A 26,928-nucleotide genomic window follows, 5' to 3' on the forward strand; every position below is an offset into this window, starting at 1 on the left:
TGGAATTTTTAATATTGGTATAAGAATATTCTGAAGTTTTTAATATTGGTATGAGAATATTCTGGAATTTTTAATATTGGTACAAGAATATTCTAAAGTTTTTAATATTGGTACGAGAATATTCTGAAGTTTTTAATATTGGTACGAGAATATTCTGAAGTCTCTAATATTGGTACGAGAATATTCTGAACTTTCTAATATTGGCACAAGAATATTCTGAAGTTTCTTATATTGATACAGAAATTTTCTAATATTGGTACAAGAATATTGTGAAGTTTCTAATATTGGTACGAGAATATTCTAAAATTTCTAATATATTCAGCAATCTCACTGAAATACTCACTTGTTCAATAGCATATTCTTTGCCAGCTATTTCTGCAACTTTGCTGATTACTTCAATGTGTTCTTGTAGATTCATATCAAGACATGCACTAAAAGTCAGATTTGACTTTGGTCGTATTGGAAATCCCAAATCAGCAGATAACTGAAAAAAAAAATCAAATAAAATCATCATACAAGAACTTGCTAGCATTGGAAATTATTAAACACTGTGTGTGTGTGTGTGTGTGTGTGTGTGTGTGTGTGTGTGTGTGTGTGTGTGTGTGTGTGTGTGTGTGTGTGTGCGTGCGTGTGTGTGTGTGCGTGTGCGTGTGTGTGTGTGTGTGTGTGCGCGTGCGTGTGTGTGTGCGTGTGCGTGTGTGTGTGTGTGTGTGTGTGTGCTTTTTATCTAGTGAAAAATAAAGAATATTTGATATTCTATTTTATCAAGATCAGCAATGTATGGGTAAAGAACTTGAATTGATTCTCTGAGCATGCGTAACGTTACTAAGAATAGCAGTGTATTACATTGGCTAAACCAACATGTGCAGAAAATAAACAAGCCATAAAAAAACGTTTGTGGTGAACAAAGATATTTCATATATTTATACTTTGCATACAACAAATTATGATGACCGTAACTGTTACATGTATACGTGGATTAAACATACAATTAAATACATTTTTAACCCTTGCCTTTCCCCAAAGCTATTCTTTTTTTAATTATGATCCTCCTCCTCCTCCTCCTCCTCCTCCTCCTCCTCCTATTTCTTATCTAATTTACAAATTACAACATATTCCTTCTTCTTCACCCAGGAGTTCACCTGACCTTAAGGGTGGTGTTACCAAATCGAAGATACGTCTTCGACAATCAGTCAGACAAAGTCTGATCCATTTGAATTAAGTGGCCTTTTTTCTGTCGGGCTGAAGTATCATTCTGTGCAATACTAGGAACGCCACCCTCCTTCTCTTTGAGAAGGGATTGGTTTATCGTTAATCGCCTGAGACATACCCCTTCCAGGGAATGCCGACCAGTCTGCTCAGGCATTGTTTGTAGTCCAGAGTGCTTTGGTTCCTGAGCACTATCCTTTTCAATTCCTACCTTCTAACCTTGTGTCACATCTCCTCGTGGTGGGAGAGAAGTAAATACTAACTTTGTTTAAGCAAATGACGTCATTTCTTTATGACAGAATCCATTGTGCACAGAGATAAACATACAAGTTTTAGTGATAAACGATGTTGCATGCCTGGGTAACACCAATTCACCTTGCTTAGGGGCTAATGGTTGGGTGGGGGTTTGACACAGGTTTAATTCATTCTTTTCTCCAAAGTCCGGAATATGTTTTTATTGTTGATAGGTGAACAGAAAAGAACAGTGAATTTGACATGATGATGAGAAGTCTGCCCTGGTATCAAAGAAGATATTGTCATTGGGCCACATGCTATATATTTAAGTGTCGGACCACCATATAAGTGATGGGGATTTAAACCGAAAGATGGGAGAGCATGGCTGATGATACAGTTTCTTTAAAAGAAAAATAAGTTGGAGAGAGAGAGAAAGAAAAAAAGGAAAGTGAATTAAAGAGAAATATGGTTTAGATAGAGAAAGAAAAGAGATTCAGAAGAAAAGAGAAAAGAAAGAGTAACTCTGGAGGATAAAATAGTGATCTCAAAGTGATGGTGGTCGCAATTAGAGCTTACTAAAAAACCATTGTGTTTGGAGAAAAAAAAAAGGTTTTTGTTTGCTGGCATTGAAGAGTACGCATCTTCTTGAGTTCCTGCGCAGGGGCCAGAAACCCTCTATAAGAGCTAAGTTGAAAAGCTCTTGCTCCTAACTAGGAAGCTGTCTGAAGGAACCTAAGTTAAAACTTCTTGCATCACAAAGCCATTCAGAATCCAAAGAATTTAACTTTCCTTATACAAAGTTTTTCCTGAATCTCCACCGTGCAGACACAAGCCCCAGACTTAGGGTCATGCGCCATGGCTTGACTAATGGAAGCCGCCAGTCCCCAGAGCATTTGTATTTTGAGTCACAACCTATGAACGATTAGAGTTTTGTAACTTTCAGTGAATAATTATTCTCGTTTATAAAAAGAAATGATCTCCGGGTTATTTTTTAATTGTTTGATTTGAAACCCAGTTAATTACAGCACCGACGTCACAACCAGCCTAGACTGCACCAAAAGAAGTGATAGACCAACCATTCACCAGGGTTTCCTTAGGAGGAACTCCAAACCTCAGCATCTGATGATGAACGGCCAGCTGAAGTGCAAAAGAAAGGATTGACACACGAACCTGGGGTCATGCATATTTTGCGTGCTGCGAGCACCCACATGGTATTTTCCAGTGACCAGTGAGGGTTTGGCTACCCTTGAAGGGTCCACCACTAGACAGGGTTAAAGGTGTCGCCACCAGGACTTAGGATTAGTGCGCATTTTCTTGCCTGTATGTACAACCTGGCCCCTCATGGGTTACATTTATGATCCTGTGCACCAAGATTAGACAGATACAACCCAGAGGGTGGTTTAATATATATATATATATATATATATATATATATATATATATATATATATAGAGAGAGAGAGAGAGAGAGAGAGAGAAAGAGAGATTATATATATTAGGGTGGTTTAATATATATATATTATAATAGCCAGACGCACAACAGACAATTAACATTACCAACTAATAAAAACAACGACACAATCTATAAGAACCTAAATAAGACAGGCATTCAAATAACAAAACTAAACTCTTTAACAATTAGGGATCTAACACGTAAAATTATAACTAATACCAACATTAACACCAAAGCCGGAATATATTCCATACCCTGCCTTGATTGTGGAAGAATATACGTAGGAGAAACTCAACGTAATTTAAATAAAAGAATATATGAACACAAAAGAGATGTAAAAAACAACGATACACTCAACGCCATATTTTGTCACATCATGGAAAACGACCACCAGTTTGATTTTAACAAAGCAACTTTCCTTAAACACATACATAACAGATCCACACGACGTTTAATTGAGTCAGCTATAATCTCCCATTCCAACAATATAATATATATATATATAGAGAGAGAGAGAGAGAGAGATTATATATGTATTTTTAAAAAGTTGTACCTGGTCCCAATGGCGATTCCGCATTCCTGGATTCCGTAATCCTTGGAACAGTGGTATAAATGGTTTGAACTCCTCAATCTGATTTTTTATTTCTTGAGCAACATCTTGGATCACTGAAATAAAAAACCAAAATCATTGAAATGCAATCAACACAAAAAAACAAAAAAAACTGATTCCCTGACTTGAATAAAGTAGATCACAATTTTTATTTTCATTTTCTTTTCGTTTTTAATTACTTTTCCAAAAAGCAAATAGAACGTTACATGCTAGCATTTTCTCATATATAATACACTCTACTACCAATGTGATTTACCCTTCACATAACTCCATTCACAGACAGCCGGTCATTAACAAAACCTTCATCATTTTTGTTTTCCAGTCAATCAATCTACAACAACAAGCAAGGGAGATCACTCTAAGAACTTAACACAAAGAACCGCACTCCTTTTATCTCAAGACAAGTGGAAGACAACTTAACAGCTGCTAGCATATCATTATCCTTCTATCCCCCAAAATGGAGTAGTGTTATGTTGTGGGTGGGTGGAGGTTATGCATAACGAGCGTCAAATTAATCATGTTGTATTATCAGGGTTGTATATAACACGGTGTATACATTCTTTTGCATATAAATATATGCGTGTATATAATGAACGTGATTATATAATGCAGTGGGTATATAATGTGTTTCTTCGTGCCGTCTAGTGTTTCATAAATGTTTTTTGTAGGAGTATATATAACTGTTTACAAATATGCATTACATATATTCATATAGTTCAACAGGACATATAATATTTTAACAACAAACATTTCCTTAACAACAAAGGGACGTGACATCTTCTGGGGAATTATATCCTGCCAAACAGGGAAACATTACCTTTATTCATCTGGAGTCTTGGTCAACGAACCGGTCAAAGCTGGAATGAACATTTCTTCTAAAGAAACGACCAGAAGTCTCTGGTTACATTTTCAAACAGCTTTTATTCCAAATGGTTTCCTATTGGAAGATTGCACATGTCTTTAGATTTTTTTTTCTGTACAGGGCAATTACAAGCCCTGTATTCAACCTCCAATTCTCTCTGTCTGTCTCCCGTCTCTCTCTAACTCTGTTTTCTTAACTCTGCTTGTATACATTCAAACTAATCCTTTGCCATGACGTAATTAAACTCACATTTTTAACATGTGACTTTGAATCACGTTTTTCTATCTGTTATTTTAAAACTTATTTTGTTTGAGTATTTTAACACTTAACTCCCAAGGCCACAGTTCTGTGTTTTTTTGTTCTATTGTTCTACAAACCCATTCCACATTTCGAACCTATAACATATTTGTCCTTGTTCTTACCAACAAACAGTAATGTTTTTTTTATTTAACATTTTTAACTTTTAATAATAATAATCGATTTAAGAAAATCGACTATCAACAAGGCAACCTGATGTCGTCCCGGCATAATCTAACAGTAGGTAATCCATGGTAGGATGGTATCATTACCAAAGAACAGTATCCCTTTCCCACAAAAAATGAGTTAATACATGAGAAAATGGTATTATGACAAATGAACACATGTTATACTGCCCTACTCAAAGTCAAAGGAGCAGATAATGCCTGGGAGGACTGTATCATGAAGAACGAATATATACTATGCTATTCCCCCTCAAGAAGAAGATAATCCCTGAACAGGTAATCACAGAACAGATACTACACTAAACCCCATCATTAAGAAAGAAATAATACCTGGGAGGATGATTGCATGGCAACAAAATAGATACTACACTATCTTACTCTTCTTCACAAAAAAGAAGGACCTGAAAGAATAATATCATGATAAGAGAACAGATGCTACGCTACCCTCTACATATTTATGCAATGCTTTTTTTTATATATGTTATTACGCTATATCAATTTCTTTACATTTATAAAATATGGATCCAGTTAAAAAATCCTGTGGCTTACCTGAGATTCAAACTTGGATATGGACATCGTAAAAACGACTGCCTTAATAATATGTACTCTGCTTATTGCTTTTTTGTCAGCCAATCACATGTTAGTATTTGTATAAGAACAAACTTGTAAAAACGACTGCCTTAATAATGTGTACTCTACCTATTCCTTTCTTATCAACCAATCACATGTTAGCATTTGCATATAACAAACTCGTAAAAACGACTTCCTTAATAATGTGTATTCTACCCATTTCTTTTTTGTCAACCAATCACATATTAGCAATTGCATACGAACAAACTCCCAAAACACCATAACCTTTTTAATACTATACAGATTTGTACATTTTGAAAAAAAAAAAAAACGTTATAAATACCTGGGCTCTCTTGAAAGAATCGCACTGATTTGTGCATGATTTTATAAGAATCGTTAACGTTCTTCTCTAGTTCTTCAGAGTTGATTGACATCAGCGGATCATTGAGCCAGCTTTCACGCCAACGTTGCCAATCAGAAACTGTCATCCAAAGATTTTGGTAGGGCTCAAATTCTTTTATCATCACCGATAATTTTTCATACTAGATAAAGAACAGAATAGCTTATTAGTTATTTGAAAATCAATTTTCTTACTCAGTTTATAATTTCCATAAACACATTATTGCTATGGTGATCTACCCTTATTGTGTCACTACATGGACTCTTCCCGACACTATAAATAGTTGAGAGAGTCGCAACGACAAAACCAGAATCAGTCACTGGCAACACAGTATCTTTGCGCTTTCCGTAAATAGATACTCTTGTTAACTACCTCCTTACTGTCTTATTTCTAAGCTTCAGCCTCTGTCCCATCGACGAAACGTTGCATCCCTCTGCCTGTTCTACAAGTATTTTAATGGTGAATGCTCTGATGAACCGCAAGCACTTGTGCCCCCACGACGTGAACACCCTCGACAGAACCGACAGGCTGCAAAATCCCACCCCACACTGTAGAGATCCCTAGATGTAAAAGATCTTTCTACTCCAGTAGTTTCTTCCCCAGAACCGCTAGACTTTGGAATTCCATTCCAGGTCCCTACTTCCCCAACTGTACTGACATGCAGAAGTTCAAGTGCAACGTGAACCGACATCTTGGTGCCCAAATCCCAACATAGTGCCCCAGTAGGTGCTGCCCCTGATAGTAGCCCCCTACACCAAAGTGGCAATGCGCCTTGTTTGGGGTGAAAATGTAATAAAAAATAAATAAATAATATATATATATATATATATATATATATATATATATATATATATATATATATATATATATATATATACAAGTGCAACGTGAACCAACATCTTGCTGCCCAAATCCCTACATAGTACCCCAGTAGTTGTTGCCCCTGATAGTAGCCCCCTACACCAAAGTGACAATGTGCCTTGTTTGGGGTGAAAATGTAATACAAAAAAAAAAAAAAGAAGCAAAGGCCTCAACAATTATTTTCTAAGAATGGAATTAGAGAGGTGACAAAAATTGGACCTTTTTAATATAATCCAAAATCCAAGACAACACGATTGTAGAATTTTAACTGAAGGTTTTTGATAAGTTGCAGAAACGTATTTGTAATTTTATTTGTCCCACTCTTTCTCCTTCCTTGCACTTGATGATGTTGCTAGTCTCAATGTAAGGGAACTTTAGAGTAAATGTCATATTGCAGTGACTAATCCTTATTAATCCTATAATACTTATTTCGCTGCCCTCTTATCATAGCAAAGGTCCATAAAAAATTTCAGCCAGATAGGGCCAATATTTTTTTAAAAATGGAGCGGAGGCACAGACAGATGAAGAGAAATATGATAGAGATGTTGTTTTAATCTTGCTTTATAAAATCATTCCATCAAATAGCTTGTCTTCATATCTATTGCCTTGGTCTTTTCAAGATCAAGGTAAATATGCATTTCATGTCTTTGTGCTAATCATCTTTCATTCTTGTTAGCTCCTTACATCAAGTGACTTCATGCCTTGTCTGGAGCGATTCACTCCCCTCCAACTATTTACTTTCAGTTCTGAAGAAAAAAATGTTGTATTGTGGCTAATAATAGATGCACTCTCAAAAGCCAAGTTGAATAAACGGAACTTTTGTCAAATACAGTTCACTCAAATAAGCCAAGACTATGTATAGAGTCCAGTTGAGAAGAACATCACAGTTGTATTCTGATGTTTACGATAGTGTCCATAGTTCTGAATTGTGAAGGTGAATAATTTGGATGTATGTTGCAAATATTCTCAGCTTCACTTGCATTGTTGAACAGAAAATAACGATGTAATTTTGCAATTCTGCTATTCAACCTAAGAAAACAAGTACCATTGTAACCTCCAAAAAAAAAAAAAAAAAAAAAAAAGCCAAGCATGCGGAATTCTCCTATGCGAGTGAAAAATTTACTTTCATCATGACTATTGTAAAATTTCCAAAAAATCCAAGGCTATTGAGAAAAGTGCAAACAAACAAACGGACGAACAATTTGGGGACAATTTTATCCCTATAATGGCTATTAGAGTGGCAACCAGAATTATCCCAGAAAATATGTTCTGTAAAAAATTTACTTTCACCATGACTAATGTTTGTGCAAATTTTAAAAAAAAATCCGAGGTGTGATTATTAAGGAAAGTACGAACAAATGAATGGATGAACGGACGAACAGGCATGAATTACTAGGTCCAATTCCTTCTTTGTCGGAGGACCAAAAAATCTATTTTCTTTCTCTTGAAAAGTTTAGTTTGGAATGAGGAATCAGACTGGCCAGCAACCATGATCAAACCTATCTAATGCATTATTTTCAAGAACAGGAATCTGCAGTCAATCTTACATCTGTTGAGAGATCACAGTATGTACCAACCCTAGAAAATGGGGTATGATTCCTTTTTCTCTACAGCCTCTTTCTCATAGAAGATATAGCTTCTAGTCCTTGTTTACTTGCCTTCCCATGAATCCAGAAATATTTCTAGACTGAGGCAATTTTTATTTTTTGTCCTAATCCAGCATGCCCGTTTTGGGGGAACTGGATTTTCCCCATATCAAAAGTCGACTGTCAGTGTTTGATAAGGGAAAAGCCCAGTTCCCTCAAAACAGGGCACTCTAAATTGGGAAAAAAATTTTTTTTAAATGTATGGGGAAAATCCGGTTCCTCCAAAAGGGACAATCTTGCTTGGAACAGAAATAAAAATTGCATCAGTCTAGAAGGGTTTCTCCTTCACTGACCGATGACATAAAAAATGAAATATAGTATCAGAGTAGATACTACATTTTCAAATATTTATTTTTGCCATAATGAAAAAATGATGCAAAATGGCCAATGTGACGCGGGGGGGGGGATGTCGTTGGTGCTTTGCTAACTATCTTTGGATATGGACATCGTAAAAACGACTGCCTTAATAATATGTACTCTGCTTATTGCTTTTTTGTCAGCCAATCACATGTTAGTATTTGTATAGGAACAAACTCGTAACAACGACTGCCTTAATAATATGTACTCTACCTATTCCTTTCTTGTCAACCAATCACATGTTAGCATTTGCACGTTTGTGCAAAATTTCAAGAAATTCTGCTTCCTCCTTAAAACATCCCCAATGGTTTTTAATGTGGAGAAAATATGGTTCCCTAAAAAGGGGAACTCTGGATTGACACAAAAATTATTTCTGCTTCACTGATAGAGGAATAGAAAAGATGAAGTGTGGTCAGAACAGGCATTACACTTTGATATTAGCCATCTTTTTTCTTTTTCATGGAAAGTGCTGCACTGAGCTTCAGTTTTTTGCTCCCTCCTTATAAATTTTTTACAGCAAGAATATACCTTCCTATGACAACTGTAAAGAAATTTCTTTTTTCTCTGCCTTGTGCTCAACATCAAACAGAATTTTTCATGGACAAGTTTTTTCTTTTAAAGAACTTATAATCTGTGAAACACATTACCATTGAACTGCTTCCCTGCGGACTACAACACGGTCGTCTTCAAGTCAAATATTAATATTTGTCATAAACTGTTCTCATAAATAATCAGATTTTCGTCATTTTTCAATCATCTCAGAATATTATTCATCATTTAACTTACAATCTATCCACCTCATTAATCCTTATCCTCGAGTGAGTTTTAGCCTTGATAAGTAGCGACTTATTAAAAACAGAAGGAAAAAAATTGGTGTTTGTTTACATTGGTGATCTTTTAAACTAACACATTTCAGGTGAAAACATTATTATGTATTTACAGTTCATGTTGAAATTAGTATAAAATTTAAACATTACGAAAAATGATCTAGTAAAACAATAATTACAAGTAAAAATAGAATTTATGAAATTATTGAGTTTTATCCTGATATGTGGAAAAGTTGTGTGACTAAGTCATGTGACACTCAAGGGAGATAATCCTTGAAAAATTAAGGGTCGGACATATTTAAACACGCTGTCTATAAACTTAATTGTGTGTGATTTTTTTCTATTTAAAATACTTCTCGCACATCATCTAGTTGATCATTTTTCGAATAGAGAATAAGCAGGGGCAGTTGTACATTTGCCGTGCCTAAATTTGTTGTACATAAATAGTAAAATCGAACATTTAGCATTAAAACACATTAACCACATTACAATACACTCATGACTATGCAATTCCTACAGCTAAGTACCTTGAAAACGGAGCTATTAAACCTGACATAGTGATACGTAACAAGAAGGAGAAAAAAGCAACTTTAGTAAAAGTTAGTTTTCCCCGATGATGCTGAGCGGGAATAAAATAATGAAATACTAAAGTCTCATGTACGACATGAAAAGAAAATGCAATCTCAGGAAGATCTCCATCATTCCAGTATTTATAGAATCAGCTGGACTCAGGATAAAGAATATCAAAAATTACTTTGCAAATATACCCGGTGGACCGAGTGCAAGAGAAATACAAACAATTACACTTAGAGAGACGGTTAGAATCTTTAAAAGATCTCTCGGTTGAAATGCATAAGATTAACAGGTGAATGCTAGACATCCGATAGAATGTCCCATCCCCAACCAGAACAAAATAATAAGATCTAAGCTTCAACCTCTGTCCCATCGACAAAATGTTGCATGCTTCTGCCTGTTCTACAAGTATTTTGATGGTGAATGCTCCGACGAATTACAAGCACTTGTACCTCCTCGACGTAAATACCCCTGACAAATCCGACAAGCAGCAAAATCCCACCCTTACACAGTAAAAATCCCTAGATGTAAGAAAGCCTTCTACTCCAATAGTTTCTCCCCCAGAACTGCGAGACTTTGGAACTCCCTTCCGGGATTCTGCTTTCCCAACTGTACTGATATGCAAAAGTTCAAATGTAATATGAACAGTCATCTTGATGCTCAACTCCCTACATAGTATCCCTGCAACTCATGTCCCCGATAGTAGCCTCCTACATCAGAGTGGCACTGTGCCTTGTTTGGGGTGAAAATGGAATTAAAAAAAATAAAACTGAAAAGTTCATAGATGACTTACACTTGTGGTGGGCATTTTAAATAATCGTTCTCTGTTGTTATAGACTGACGCCAACTGTTGTGCCTCTTTCATTTGTTTGTGGATACGCCGAGCTTCGTTAGCATACTCATGGACCTTGCTGATATCAGTATAGCTTTTCATACCGGCAGCCATTGTCTAAAAAATAAATAATTTCACAAGACATAAAGAAAGGTGTTTATCAAGAATATCTATATCTTAACCCATTGGGTCCCACTGTCCTATAAACAGGGCACCAAATAATTTCTTTTTAAAATCTATAATATATATTAGTTCTGCTTACTGCATAATTACTCCAAAGTAAATATAAAATTCATCAACTTCTTTCTGGGAGCTGTTGAAACCGTTTTACAAATTCTGATGAAAGTTGTTAAAATTCTATTTGTTCGATGATGTATGAACTTATATATATATATATATATATATATATATATATATATATATATATATATATATATATATATACTAGCATGGGTGCCCGGCGTTGCCCGGGTGTTTGGAGGTGTATGCTGAGCAAAACAAAGGGGGTAATTTTTTAAACTTTGACCCCTATTATGACCCCTGAAAATTTATTGTTTTGGGCTCAAATCAAGTTATTAAGTTAGATTCATGTCCACGGAAGCTATATCTAAAATTTAAAGTGTGTAGACCCAAAATTGTCGGAGAAGTTTGGTAGAGTTCTCAAAGCTCAAATCGTTGAACTTTGACCCCTTAATCGCCAAATTTCTGGCTAAAAACCGATCACATAGATTTTTCCAAATCTCAGTACCCTGTATATCAAATTTCGAGTCTGTAGACTAAAAATTGACAGAGTTATTTCGTAGGGAAATGTACACACACACACACACACACACACACACACACACACACACACACACACACACACACACTTTAACTTTTATAGATATATAGATTTAAAATTTGAGTCTGACAGAATGACAAAATTATATTGCAAACCGATATATTAAACAAACGAACTTCAAAGAGACAAATGAACACATAAGTAAAAACAATTTGTATTAGAAAACATTTATTATTCCACGTCTTTTTTTACAGACCTGACGACTGAGGTTCGCTCTTAATAAAAATTGTTTTTTATAGTCTTAATTTTGACTTCCTTTTTCATAAAAAACTAAAAAAAAAATCAAGAAAGAAAAGAAATTTAATTTTATTTTTTCATTAATTTCTTTCTGTGCAAAGCAATTCTTTCAAACTTACTCTGTTTCCAAAATGTTTTTATTTTATTCCCCTCCCCCTTCATTCATTTTCCTCCGCATCCTGGCAAGATTACTGTACAGTGTACACATAGATTCGAAAAAATAGTCAAAAACAAATATATAAATAAATGTTATCAAAGGCAAGATAAGTTACTTTTCTACCTAACTGGATATCTTTTTTGTGTTTTTATTCAATGTAATATATTTATTCAGCTCGAAAAACATACAGTGTTTACCGATGTGTTGGAAAATTCAAGATGGCGTCTCACACCCTCTTTAACACCGTAAGTTTGGGAAAAGGTGTTATAAATAAAAAACTATACAAAATACTATTAAAAACCCGCCGAATATATGTCAACCTATGTCACGGTAACATATATTGAGCGAGTTTTTAACAGTATTTTAACAGGGCACATCGTAAAAACTGACCCATTAATTTTCCTGAAGTAAAAACTATATAGTTTTTAAACTTTTAAAACTGTACATTATAAAAAGAAAACTGTTCGAGTGATTTTTTTTTTTTTTTTTTTTTTACATGGGTGTCACCACTTATCAAGGCCCAGAGGCCACTCAAGGATAAGGGTTAATAGGTATACATTAGTCATTGTGATTTTAGCATAGTAAACAGTGGGAATTTTGTAACTTGGATTACTTGAAAAAGAAAACTGTTCGAATGATTGAAAATGAAAACAAAATAACAATGTAAATATATTGATAAGAAAAAAACAAAAACAAACGAAGTTTCCGTTTCAGGAACCCGAGTTTAATTTTATGTCGTAATCATTCAACTCGTTAGCGGTTTTATTCAGCGATTAGGGATAACCATACGACATATCTAATTACCAAAGCGATTTTTTTTTAATTTTTTTTTTTAATTAAAACTAAACCTGTTTAGTTTTAATGAACCAATTTTTTTAAAGCCAACACTTTAGTTATTTTGAGAGCGTGCAACTGCACCCGAAAGGTTGATTAGGAAACTCCAAATCCTTTTATGACTCGGAAAAAAAAGGGCTTTTTATCGGCTTAAATGATAAACTAATGTTAAATATTAGTATTTGCCATCGATTCTGAAATAAAATGAAATCCTGACATTGTGATCATTTTTGCAGGTGTTATGTGCCAAATATTGAAATAAGAATGTTTAAATTCAATTATTGTAATTTAAGTCTTTAATTTTAAAGTCGATTTTATTTATAAAATATCTTTTTAGAAATCAATCTCAAAAACAATCTGAACAATAAATCTCTTTTGTTATGGCTAAGTTTTTGTCAAGGGTAGAAATTATAATAGACAAGTATTCATCCATGATGACATTTTACCGATTTCCTGGTTTACAGGTATTCTTGCTAAATTTCTTCGAAAGAATTGACATAAACAATACTTCAACTAAATACGTATATTTCATGCAATAATGACTTTTATTTCTTCTGACTTTTCCTAAACTAAACATAAAACATCGGTTAGGGTTAGTTTAACATTCTGTAAAAGTACCTTCCGTTTTTTTTTTTGTTTGTTTTGTTTTTTTGTACTTCTGCAGAGAAGGTAAAAAACCGATAAAAACTGGATATATTTTTCGTGTTTTTATTCAATTTAACATGTTTATTCAGCTCGAAAAGAATACAGTGTTTACCGATGTGTTGGAAAATTCAAGATGGCGTCTCACACATTCTTTAACACCGTAAGTTTGGGAAAAGGTGTTATAAATAAAAAACTATACAAAATACTATTAAAAACCCGCCGAATATATGTCAACCTATGTCACGGTAACATATATTGAGCGAGTTTTTAACAGTATTTTAACCGGTTTTTTATTTATTACACCTTTTTCCAAACTTACCGTGTTAAAGAGAGAATCGGCCGCCATCTTGAATTTTCCAATACATCGGTAAACACTGTATGCTTTTCGAGCTGAATAAACATGTTAAATTGAATAAAAACACGAAAGATTTGCCTTTGATAACATTTATTTGTTATATATTTGTTTTTTGGCAACTTATTCGAATCTAATTTAAGACCACGAGTGAAATGAGAAAAAGAAGTCAGCGGGTTTGGTTGCCATAACAACGTGACGGTAGTGAACGTGTGTGTGTGCGTGTGTGCGCGTATTTCGTGTAGTTTAGTTTCGCATAATAGTTTCGTATTTTTTTAATTTGTAAATAACAAGTTATTAAAAAATTAAACCCTTCCAAGATGGACAATAAATAAAGCCATAATATTTTATGGTAAAGGTAAGAGCGTAGAAACGATTGTTTTTTAGGAGATGTGATTATTGGATTAACCAATCAGAAATCGTCTGTGGCACACACATCTCTGTTTTTATAGATATATAGATATAGAAGATATAGATAGATATAGATATATATATATATGGTAGCAAACTGCATGCATGGATTGCCAATCTCATATAAAATTATTATGACTTATGAATTATCTCACAGAACTGAATGCAAAATTTATGTAATATTTCGCTTACTAAATAAAATGAATAAATTTTTCCTTTCAATTTGTGTAGCCTTACCCATTTTTAATCATTACACAAAATTTAAACTCAGTAGTTAAGAATTTAGATATCCTAGATTAATTAGGATATTATTAAAATACACATTTGATTTTACTTTGTCTAATCATTGGTCTTTATTTTTAACAACAAAAAGATATATTTCGATTCAATTTCTTTCAAATAATATTTTATCCCCCTGGGATCATTTTTCAAATGGATGCCATTGTAATTAGATCGCAGCAACAGCAGGTGTCTAAGCCAGTACAATTAAACCTACGCTTATACATTGATATATAGCCAGCTGAAATAGCTCGGTTGGTTGAGTGACAGATTGAAATTCAAAAAAAGTCACAGTAGTAATCATGTATCTCAGCAGCAACTGCTTTTTGTTTATTGCTGGAAATCTCTCTCTCCCTCTCTCATATATATATATATATATATATATATATATATATATATATATATATATATATATATATATATATATATATATATATATATATATATATATAGCATAATCACATTGACACATCGGTTCTTGTCAGATCACCAAAGTTAAGCAACATTGAGCCTGGCTAGTACGAGATGGGTGACCATTTGGGAATTCTAGGCGCTGTATGTGCTTTCTGCTCATCTTGGCAGTGCATCGTCCTGAACCTCTACTTGCCACTGGTATTCAGCAATGACGACTCAGGAGAGGTGTGGTTTGGAGATAGCGTAACTCTTGCCATAAAAATTCCATGCGCAGACAACCTTATTGTGAGTATCTATAGTCTGTCAAGACTGTATATATATATATATATATATATATATATATATATATATATATATATATATATATATATATATCTTCCACTAGACTATCCATTCATGTGTAATCACCTTTTTCTTCACCATATTCCCTCTGCTTCACTTTTTTTGTTATCAAGTAAGATCTTTGACTTACTTGTTGTTTCATCAAATACTTTTGCATGCAAAATCCGATCCCGCATTTTGCTAATTCCTACCCTCTGATGAGAAGGAAAGTATTTCTTCGAAACTCCGCGGATTAAGGACTATCTACTTATCTAGTGTTTCCTTTTCAGATTAAATATGTTTTTAACTACTTTCAAAGTGTTTTTTTAACATGTTTTATTAACTGTTTGCTCGTATATATATATATATATATATATATATATATATATATATATATATATATATATATATGGAATAATTAAAAGTATAAAATTGATTCTTTAACATTTCTGCTCCCTTGCCTTTTAAGAACTCTCTCCTACTGTAAATTGTTCTTTCTGCCTTATTCTCATTTTATTTTATTTCGTTTTTTTACTTGACTGTTTATATTTTTATACTTATACTTTTATATCTATTTTGTATTCTTTTATATTTAATAACGTTGTATTTCTTATACCTTTATTATTTATTATTATTTTATAATTTTTATACTTTTTTATACTTTTTATTCCGTTATTCTACCATCTGTTTATCCTCCATCTTATTCACTGAAAATTGTTTTTATATTGTATCCTTGTTCTCAAAGAGAAATCGTTGATGGTGGCCTGTGTGACTACTCCTAGTGAGTAAACAACAACAGAAATAATAATAATAATAATAATAATAATAATAATAATAATAATAATAATGATAATAATAATAATAATAATAATAATAATAATAATGAACAACAATCATGAAAACAGCTCAGATTTTAAGAAAAACCCTTGAATGTGGAAATCAACACTCAGGAGCAACAAGCGTGGGCAAACATGAAGCGCTACATGGATCAAGAACACTGAAGCCGCATATCTATAAGCTATCTAACCCCACCCCCATCCTCTCATTACCACATCACTGCCCCCTCCCTCAAAAAAAAAAAAAGAGTGAGACCAAATAACCAAGTAAAGTCAAGGAGGAAGGAAAGACCGAGGGAACTGACCAAACCTCTGCCTGACAACTGCGAAGAGAACTAGGACCTTGGGTAAGCTTATTGCCACTCAAATTCCAGTGAAGACCAATAGGTGCTGCTAACGAGAAACCAATGGCAAGCAGCTGTTGCGATAATGCAAATTTATTTGCAAATGTTATCGAAAGAGGTGGAGAGTATTGGAAACCTGGGGAAACTTGTTGTCACTTAGCTTCCAGGGAACACCACAGGCTGTTTTCAAGGAGAGATTTTTGATGACCTGTGTGAAAGCTCTTTGTGAGCCAATTATGATAACAACAACAACAATAATAATAATAATAATAATAATAATAATAATACAACACTAAAGCATTTCACATTCGTACATACGTTATCATCTTTGACACGCATTAAAACAATGAGATCGTCCAATAATTATGGTGATTAATCTGATGTCGTTAAAGTAAACAATTCCGACTATACCCATATGTAAGGAATTATCACTTACAGCTAATGACTCGATATGTTCGTTGAATTCCGCTTGGTCAAAGTTTTGAAGCTTTCTGAACGTTTCTTCAAACCCCTCATGTGTGACGATAGTTTTTTCGATTTGCTGAGCAATTTTATTTGGCCAACCTTTTACCATCCACCTGTGGTTAAAATAGAATAAAATGTCACATGAATTCAAGTTTACTCGAACGCCTTTCATGATCAATCGGCTTTTATGTATTTCGTAAATGTGAACACATTCATTACTTTTAGTGTGACCCGTTCATGATCACATTCATGATTGTGCTACAATAAAACAACACAAGACAAATATTAGATGTAAATCAGTTCAGTTCTGTGTGTGTGTGTGTACGCGCGCGCGATATCGTCATTTAGCATAGAAAAAAGGAACCCCAAAACGTTATTCGTCGCTAGCTGCCTGGTCGTATCGATCCCCATCGATTTTATTCTCGTCCTGTTTTTACTCCAATCTCTCCGATCACTCTCGGAGGAGGTGGGGGATGGGGAACCTCCAAACTGCCAACTGTCTCAAACTGCCAGCTCTCCTCAACTGTTGCAAATCAAAGACTGTTCATAAACCGTCCATAACTGTCGTAAACTGCCGTAAAACTCACTGCCACTCCTAAAATTGTCCTTGAACTAACTCTAAATATATTAACCTCTATTGTGCGATCTTTTGTCCCTGCTATTGCCACACTTTGATTAATAATACCATTTCAGATGCTTTTGTGTGTCTTGGTGAACAACTTCCTTACCATTGCTTTTCCACCAGCCCCACTTTCTATGTCTTTGTTCTGCTGGTAAACTTATTTCCTCTTTTTTATTATGTCTTTTAACTATTTTTTTTTAATTTCTAACACTTGGAGGGAGACATTGATAGTATCACATTAGCTGAGAAGCATACTTCAAATTACGACAACAGCATTAAAAAAGTATGCTCAACATATTTCTTTTAAAACTTATTTCTTTATCTCTCATTATCCTTATCCTCGAACTCATTTGTTTTAAAACCATGTTTATGGAGCACTTTAAGTATAATACGACGAATAAAATAAAAACAATTTCATAAGTCAGCAGTGAAAAAATATCAGGAAACCTCCAGAGCCCTACTGAAGCTTTGAATTTAGGAGGCATCCAAAGTACTACTAAAACCAAGTTTCTAACTCCCGCTAGTAGATAAGTTATTTTTTTAAGTGAGCACTGAAATAAATAACACTCAGAAGGCCTCCAGTGCCCGACTATAAGCACTAAATAAAAGTAATGGGCCTTCAAAGCACTACTATGAGCAAGTTTCTACCATTCCACTAAAGGAAAAATTATTCTTTTAGGTGAGCACTGAACAAAATAAAACCTAGAAGGCTTCCTTACTGCTACTGCAAGTACTTTATAAAAGTAAGGAGGCCTCACAAGCACTACTAAAACCAAGTTTACCCTATTTTAAGCAGTGAAAAAATAAAACTCAGAAGGCATATTTTTCTATTCATTCATTTTTCACAATTTTTGTAATTTCTACTAATTTCGCCTGATACATAAGTAGTTAATAGTGGTTTCACTTGAAATGCATTTGTTTAAAAGTCACCAATCTATAAAATCACCCTACTTATTTCTTGTAATTAGTTTTTTATTTGTAAATTTTTCTAATTTATACTAATTTCGACATGACACGTAAGTAGGTAATAATGTTCTCACCTGAAATGCGTTGGGTTAAATTATTGCTAAGAAATACAAGGACCTTATGGTTTTTCTATAAACATTTTTCTGTTGGTTCATTTTCAATAATTTTTACAATTTATACTAATTTCAACATGATAAGTAAGTACATAATAATGTTTTCACCCGAAATGAGTTGAGCAAAAAAAAAAAATGGTAGTAGGGAGGCAGGCTTGAACCCGTGATGCGAAGGCAGAAAAGAAAGTGAAAGAAAACCTAACGTCTTACTCCTACTCCATGACGCAACCGGAAGTTCGGAACGTTAAAATTAGGCAAAGTCAATCCAACCAATATGATGACTTGCAAAAATGGCTCGTGAAAAAATCGACCCCTCTTTGTAGAAAACTGCCCAGTTGAGGGTGAAGAAATTAATGTTTTTGGCCAATTTTTCGATATTTGTCGTCCAAGACGTCGGGCTTCGAAATGATACCGATTTCGTGAAAATCCGTCGCCTCAGTCGAAAGTTTGAGGCATACATACATACATACATACATACATACATACATACATTTAAACAGACAGATGAGATTTATATTATAGAAGAAGATACATGTATAAACTTACATGTTAAAAAATCATCATTTGAAAAGCATATCTGCATCAATGAACGAACAGGACACATTTTCTACCTCTAGTTTAAAGAATGTTTACTTGAATTAAAGAAAACTGACCCCCCACCCCCACCCCTTACAATTCTAGTTAAAAAGGCGGGTGGGGATAACTAATCGCCTATTTAACACGCTTCTCATAATGTAACGTTTTGCCTTTAAAAAATGGGTGAAGGATTTAACACGACTGGATCAAGCAAGAGTTTTGGTAGAACTTCGTTCGATCATAGATTCTGTTTTTGTTGTTGTTGTTGATGATGATGATGGTGGTGGTGGTGGTGGTGGTGATCTTGTCGTTGACGTGCCCGTTTCTATAATTAAACTTACATTTGAACAAAGTCCTCATTTGGAAGGTTGTAAAGGAAGCTGTCGAGAAGTGCATAATCTTGCGTTACACTTTCAATGCCTTCCTAAAATAAAATCGAAAATAAAAGAGTTTTTGAGCACGATGACATCAATAATATTTACTTATAAAATAAAAACAGATAAAAAGTTTTTTTTTTTTTTTAAATGATGACAAGAAGTTTTTTGATTTTCCTTGAGAGAAATGTGTTTATTCTAGTGTAGTGGTTCCCAAGTTTTTTTTTTATATACATGGTGGTACACGGTGGCTCTTTAAATCTCCGCGTAACACCTCTCATAAAAAAATAAATATTTAACAATGCTTACCGATGTTTATTATGGAAATTTCCAAATATCTAACAATTTAAACAAACGATTTATTATACATTTTAGTTCTTTTTTTTTATATTCAAGCATAAATATCACATAAGAAATAATATGTGAGTACTGAGTTAGTATTTATTAATACAAACAACTTCCGTTATAAATACATGAAAGCTGTTTCCCCATTTATATAAAATTTGTAACTTCCACTAATAATCTCTCCACGGCACACCAGCAATCATTTCGTGGCACTATGAACCACTGTTCTAGTGATTAAACTGAAGTGACATTAAACAAATTAAATGATTAAGAAAACTTTCATGATAATGAACAGTCATTAAGAAATGTTTATTTCAAAAGAATAGATGTGGAGTTGTCTCTGGCATTGGTAGGCCCATTTTGGTCTACAATAGCGTCTTTGAAAAGTGCCAAGAACTACGCCAACAACTAATATATATATATATATATATATATATATATATATATATATATATATATATATATATATATATATATATATTGTCTAAGAATGTTATGTAACGGCGAAAGAAGAAAATGAAGCATAGTATTTCCTTGTTTTTATATGAGTTATCTAAGCTCGTATCTGCTTGTTAGATTCTGGATTGAAAACGATTTTCATTGATTAAAATATATTGAGTTAGCACCTCCCTATGAAAACTAACTTGTTTTTCGAAGTGGAGAGGAGAGCGTATCCCAACGAAGCCGAGAAAGAAAGAAGGTGGCTATTCATTCCAGTTGTATTTTGGTGTTCATTCAAATCGAACAAGAATCGCGTTTCTATCTCACTGCAAATACTTTATATCCAAAGAAAAGCGGTAAAAACATAGGTTGTAAAATATAATTAAGAATACCTGTCCCAGGATAAGTAAAATGAATTCCTTAAAGAGAACAGTTTTGCACCACTTTATGACTTTATGTCCCATTAAATGGATATAATGATACTAAACCTTATGTCTAGAATCCTTATTCCAATTTTGCTAAAAATCCATTACATAGTGTTGATTCTAGAAAATACCTAAAATTTAAAGTTTAAGTTTAAGTGAATCTTTCTTAATTGGTGTCTAATAAACTATGGATTAAATTTAATGCAAATCTGAAATATTTAATTTGTCAAATGGGAGGTTGTACCTGTATCATGCCCCTTTAAAATACTTCAAAGAAGTTGAAATTTGGGAAATATTAATTAATGTAATTGATAAAATGGATTACACCCTCTATTTGTCTCTTTTACACAAAACTAAATCAAACTAAATATAGTCCACATTACTCACCCTTACACCTATCAAATGTGTTCCAAAATTCATAATGATCAGTTATTTCATTTAAGAGTGAATGCTGTGCATACAAATATATAAACATATACGCATATCTAACGTTATATATAAAGAGAATTAGGGCATATTTTAATATACATTTGTAAAGATGACAATTTACTTGGTAGGTTTTTATTTTTTCCGGTATCGATTTCATCCATTCTCGAACTTCATCCAATTCTTCAATACAATTTGGCTTTTCTGATAATTTACGGCTGATGCTTTTGAATTCTTCAAACACCTGAAAGAATTGATCAAAATAAAATTTGAATAAAAAAAACTTCTTAAACAAAAAAACAAAAAACAAAAACATCTAAACACATTTGTGTTAAAATACTGACAGCATTAAAAAAAAATGCTGCATAATCTGCCAGTGTTGTTGCTAAGGCTCAATCTCTTATACTAGGAGACAACTTTTATAAAAAAAAATAATGTATTAAATTTTTTGTCACCAAAAAGTCAGAGAAATATCAAATCAGAGAAGTTACATATTTGGTGGGGATGCATAGATGCATACTACAAACGGCAGGCCTGCAATGGGAAAAAATATTTAGCTAAGAGAAGGGACCATCCAAGAAATTGGTTAGCCTCTTAGAAAAAAATGGCTTCTTAAAAACGAGAGTTCATGTTGAGAAAGCAGACCACTTGAGATTCTGCAGAAGTTATGATCACTTATCATTATTGCTATTATTATTTACTCACTAAGCGTTCTAATACAAGCCACTGTTAGTGATTACTCACTGGAAAAAACAGGTTGCATTCACTGGAGTCTGAGTAACAACAAGTCTCTTCATATTTTCCGGTATTCTCTGCTTCTATCAATAACATTGCAAATCACGTGATATTCTCACAACAGCTGTTTGCTACTGATTTCTTGTTGGTTTTCTCTGGGAAGTGAGTAACAATAAATGTTTCCAGGATTCCAGTACTCTCTGTATCCTTCAAATGGAAGTTTAGATAGAGCTGTTCTTCCTAGATTTTTCTATCTTCTATCCTCCTACTCTCTCCATGACCTTTTTTATGACACTAACAGATAAATGCCTTCGTTTAGTCTTGAGAGACAAACCTCTGTAAGGTTAGCTGCATGTGCAATTGTGAGGCAAGGGTTGCGCAATCCTCAATCTCACGTCCACTTGTTATCTTTACCTGAATTCAATGATTGATTTCAACACTAACCGTAATGTGAATCACATCAAGTATCACTGCAGCAAGAAAAGGATTTTAATTCCAAAAAATAAAAACTCAAGTTTAGAACAAGTAACGATGTTTTATTTGAACAGGTTTCAAATGACAATTGGTTTCTCTGTGAAACAACAGATTTACAATCAGAACGACAGCCACTATAACCGAACACAAGATAACAGACTGTCCTGCTTAAAACCCTGTCCATACCTATAGCTCATAGCCTAATCAAAAAAAAAAAAAAAAAAATCTGGATCAACAGCTTGCTTGTTAGTAGGCTCAAACATAAAATCACCTTCTCTAGATATTAAATGATAGTTCTGTTTGAACCACACAAAGACCATATGAGAATTATCGACTATTTAATAAATAGCAATAAAAATTGACTGACCAGGGAGTTAAAGTGGTCATCATTTCTGTTGAATCTCAAGTGGTCCTCTTTCTCAAAATGAATCCTCGCTTTTAAGAAGCCGTTATTTTTTCAAAGAGAATAATCAATTTTTTGGATGATCTCTTTTCTTAGCTTAATATTTTCCCCTTGAAGGCCTGTCGTTTATAGCATGCCTCTATGCATCTTTACTAAACACGCAACATAGTGCATGTTTACATGAGTACACTAGTAATAGCAATAATAATTACAGCTGAAATATTAAGAAAAAAACCTAAAGTGTGGAAACCAACTCACATAACCAAGTGATACTAACAACAGCTAAACTGAAATAGAATATTAGTGTGTAAATACTACTAGAAACACAAAAGCAACATTAAATGAAACTAAAGTAACTGAAACAATCAGAATATATAATAAAAATTAAATAATCTGACACCCTCCCTCACAAAATATATGTGGTGTATTGATGGTGGTGGTGGTGGAGAGTCACTCTGTTATTTTTTTTAGTTATCTTACATAAACAGGAATAGCTACAGCAATTACAAAAACCCTCAGAGTATTGCAATTTTGTGTTAGCGTTTCCTTAATGTGTGTAATTTGGATCATTCGGACAACTATTTTCATCTTGCATATCATTCTCATGATGTTTCTGCAGATGTGATCTTCTACCTCCTTCACTTGCATTTTGTTGAACTCGGGAATTTGTATGAAATTTCAAATGGAATATTGAATAGATTACTCTCGTTCTGTCAACCATGACTGAGTAAAATCACCACCACGACCACCACCATTATCCTCATTGGTTTAATGTCTGTTTTACATATGACGAGCATGCACAGAACTACTCAAGAATTGTATGTCAATTTCTTAGTCGGGTCTACCTACGATGAAAATGAGTTCGTCCAAGGGTTATAAAAAGCTGATACCAGAGTCCTTCAGAAAGTAACTGCCAAGGTTGCTCTGGTAATGTGTCGTGTTGAATCGTTTTGACGGAGTTGTTCAGGATCATGTTGTGTCATTGAGTTTTTCGGGATCGTGTCAGGTCGTTTTGACAGAAGTATTCGGGTTTGAATTGACAGAGTTGTTCGGGAACATATTGGGTTGTTTTGACGGAGTTGTTTGGGTTTGAATTGACAGAAGTGTTCAGGTTCGAATCGATGCAGTCGTTTAGGATCGTGTTGGGTCACATGGACGAAATTATTCGGGACGGTGCTGGAGCACGTGGACGGAATTGTTTAGGACTGTAGTCGTGTATACAACATCATTTGGTTTCCGTTTATTATACAGCTGACTTGGTGGTTGTTACACTAGTACTGCCACATGTGATTCACATTTTTTTGTTTTTTATCTCTCTTTCCTTATGAGGCAACATTACATATGTTGGATGGCTTTAGAAATTCATTTCCATACTAATCTCTGGCCAGGTCTTTATTTATCCCGTTTTCCCTCAAGTCCATTCTTATCATTTCCTCCCATGTTTTCCTTGTTTTTTATTTTTCTCTGGGAACTGAACCTGCTACCTCAACTGTTCTACATCTACTAATGTAAAACTCTCATCCATTCTTTCAATATGGCAATTACATCAAAATCTCCTATTCTGCATACATCTCCCTATACTGACCAGATTTAATTTTTCCCTGAGATCATCTGATCTAAGTCCGCCGTATCTTTAATGTTTACATTACACATCAATTGTATCATTCTCATATCATTTCTTTGCACAAGTGCGCTTTAACTCGCCGAAAGTATTTTTTCTTTTTATTAACAGAAAAGTCATCTATTATTTAAAAGCAAAAATGTGTGTATTTGTATGTGTGTTTTGTGTGCATTTTTTTTTGTATGTCCGCCAAAGGCTTTAGGGAGGGGTGCTCGGAAGGGTCACTAACTCTTACAACTTTTAATATACTGTCTAGATTATAATATGCCCAATTTACGAAACGAGGTCATCTGAAACTTTTATTATGTTACAAAATTCGCGCTGTGATTTCATTTTCTCTACTGCTATGGCGTGATGTTTGACCTAGAAAACCACACGTTCACGTTCGTTTAACCACCTGCTTTTTTAAATATTTAATTTCACCCTTCTTCACTTCTCTGCCCATGTAGCATCGTGGTAAGTTGTTCGAGCCTACCACCCTACCAATTTCTTTTTTCTTTTATACCCAGGCAACGCCGGGCACCCCCGCTAGTATTAGTGAAAACGGAAAACAATCCAAAACTAATGCTTGTTGTCTAACCAAACTTTTATGATAATTCAAAACAAGTTCAATAAAGTAACGAAGAACCTCAACAAACAACATTAAATAATGAAACATTTATTGAATTAAATTAAATTTGTTAGTAAAATTTAGCAACAAAATTTAACATTCCGTATTTCAAAATAATTATTTTTGAAATAAATATTTTTTAAATGCACAAATAAATTATAACGTTCAGTTTAGAAAATTATGAAATGGATGGAGCATACTTTTTATATAACTTAAAAAAAACTTCTTTTTTTGAAAAAGCTAAATTTATTTAATTACATAAAATAATTCTCAAGAATTATCACAATCATTAATTTTGAATTATCTTCCCTTTCCACTAGTATAACTCTTCCGAAAGTGAAAAAAAATACTTCCAGTGAGTATTGTGCTCATTTCTCTCCAAGTCTTTAATAACAACAAATAGAAATGTCGTCATAAATTATCATAAATTTTGATTTGACCAAGTACACCTGTTTTGTGAGAGTCAGTGTCACGGAGGAATACGTTTTATATCCATTATTAGTCATTACAAGCCTTTTCGGAAGTCAACTCAACTCGTGGACACATGGTTCAAGAACCAAGTTCACAACAACAAATAGAGAAGTTGTCATAAATTATTATAAATTTTGATCTTATCAATTATATATATATATATATATATATATATATATATATATATATATATATATATATATATATTTGTTTTTGTTAAAGTCAGAGACACTGAGGAATACTATTTTCTCTATCATTAGTTGTTACTAGACAGCTCAACTTGAAAGCTTGAGGTTCAAAAAATGTTGGATCAAGTATTTAAACTGTCTGTGAAAAAAGCATGAAAGGATTAAAATGACTGATATTTTTTTTTTTATCAATCACTGGTGTGTAATCTAAATACAGCATTAGATAAAGAATACTTTTACTAACCAAAAAATAAGTCTTAATACAAGATTACTATATATATAAAAAAAATAAAAAATTTTTTATATATAATAGGCTTGAACCACACTCTATATAATCGCAAGTTTATTTCAATCCACCACTTAAAACCAACTCAACTCGTGGACTCATGGCTCAAGAACAAATTAGATCAGGTAAGTAGAATACCTGCAAAAAATCATGCATGAAAGGGTTAAGTAATTTGTAATTGTATTCTTAGTATCGCCTAAACCGTGGATTGAACCATCAACCTACAAAAGACTGTCACTTAGAACTGATTATTACTTACCACTTCGTCTGTTACATTGTACAAATAATACAAACTATCAATCCTCATCTCAAAAATTATGAAGCTGAATACTTAGTTCAGTTATATCTGTAACATTATATTAAAAACTGATGATACAATATTAAATATCACTTACACCGTCACATTTTCTGCGTAGCTGCTTTACCAAAAACTCGAGCAAGGCTGCACTCAAAGCTTTCTTCTTCTTGGATAATGCTTCACGTACATTAGCAGTCGCAATCCAGAATGGTCCAATAACAATACTCGTTGGAATGGTTTCTTCAATGATTTCCTTGTCCCGGAGATGCTTTTCCACTTCGGCTTGAATTTCAATAGCAGTGTGCTCTTCCTTAGAATATTCACTGATTTAAAAATAAATAAATAAAATAAAATAAGTAAAAGAAATTATAAAATGAAGACTACGCTTGATAATGGCGAATTTCAGACAATGTGAACGTATTTATAAAAGAAGATTATTTATATCAATAGCTTGTATCTCATTGAACACAAAATAAAAAAACACAAAACAAGAAAAATGATA

The 26,928-nt window shown here is 33.5% G+C and overlaps 1 protein-coding gene across 1 annotated transcript in view; it reads right to left on the reverse strand.

The window, feature by feature from the left end:
* The window catches only part of LOC145296792 (dynein axonemal heavy chain 1-like), a 350,721-nt gene that overhangs the window by 237,645 nt on the left and 86,148 nt on the right, over positions 1–26,928 (reverse strand). Inside the window, exons 15-22 of the mRNA XM_080142859.1 lie at positions 26,524–26,749; positions 21,465–21,584; positions 19,671–19,753; positions 17,024–17,165; positions 10,878–11,033; positions 5,764–5,962; positions 3,450–3,562; positions 344–484 (exon numbers count right to left, since the gene is read on the reverse strand). Of these exons, the coding sequence (XP_079998985.1) occupies positions 344–484; positions 3,450–3,562; positions 5,764–5,962; positions 10,878–11,033; positions 17,024–17,165; positions 19,671–19,753; positions 21,465–21,584; positions 26,524–26,749 (1,180 nt within the window). The remainder of the gene's footprint in view (positions 1–343; positions 485–3,449; positions 3,563–5,763; positions 5,963–10,877; positions 11,034–17,023; positions 17,166–19,670; positions 19,754–21,464; positions 21,585–26,523; positions 26,750–26,928) is intronic.

Source organism: Euprymna scolopes, chromosome 17, assembly GCF_053919585.1.
Source record: "Euprymna scolopes isolate OS-2025 chromosome 17, ASM5391958v1, whole genome shotgun sequence".
Lineage (NCBI taxonomy): Eukaryota > Metazoa > Mollusca > Cephalopoda > Sepiida > Sepiolidae > Euprymna > Euprymna scolopes.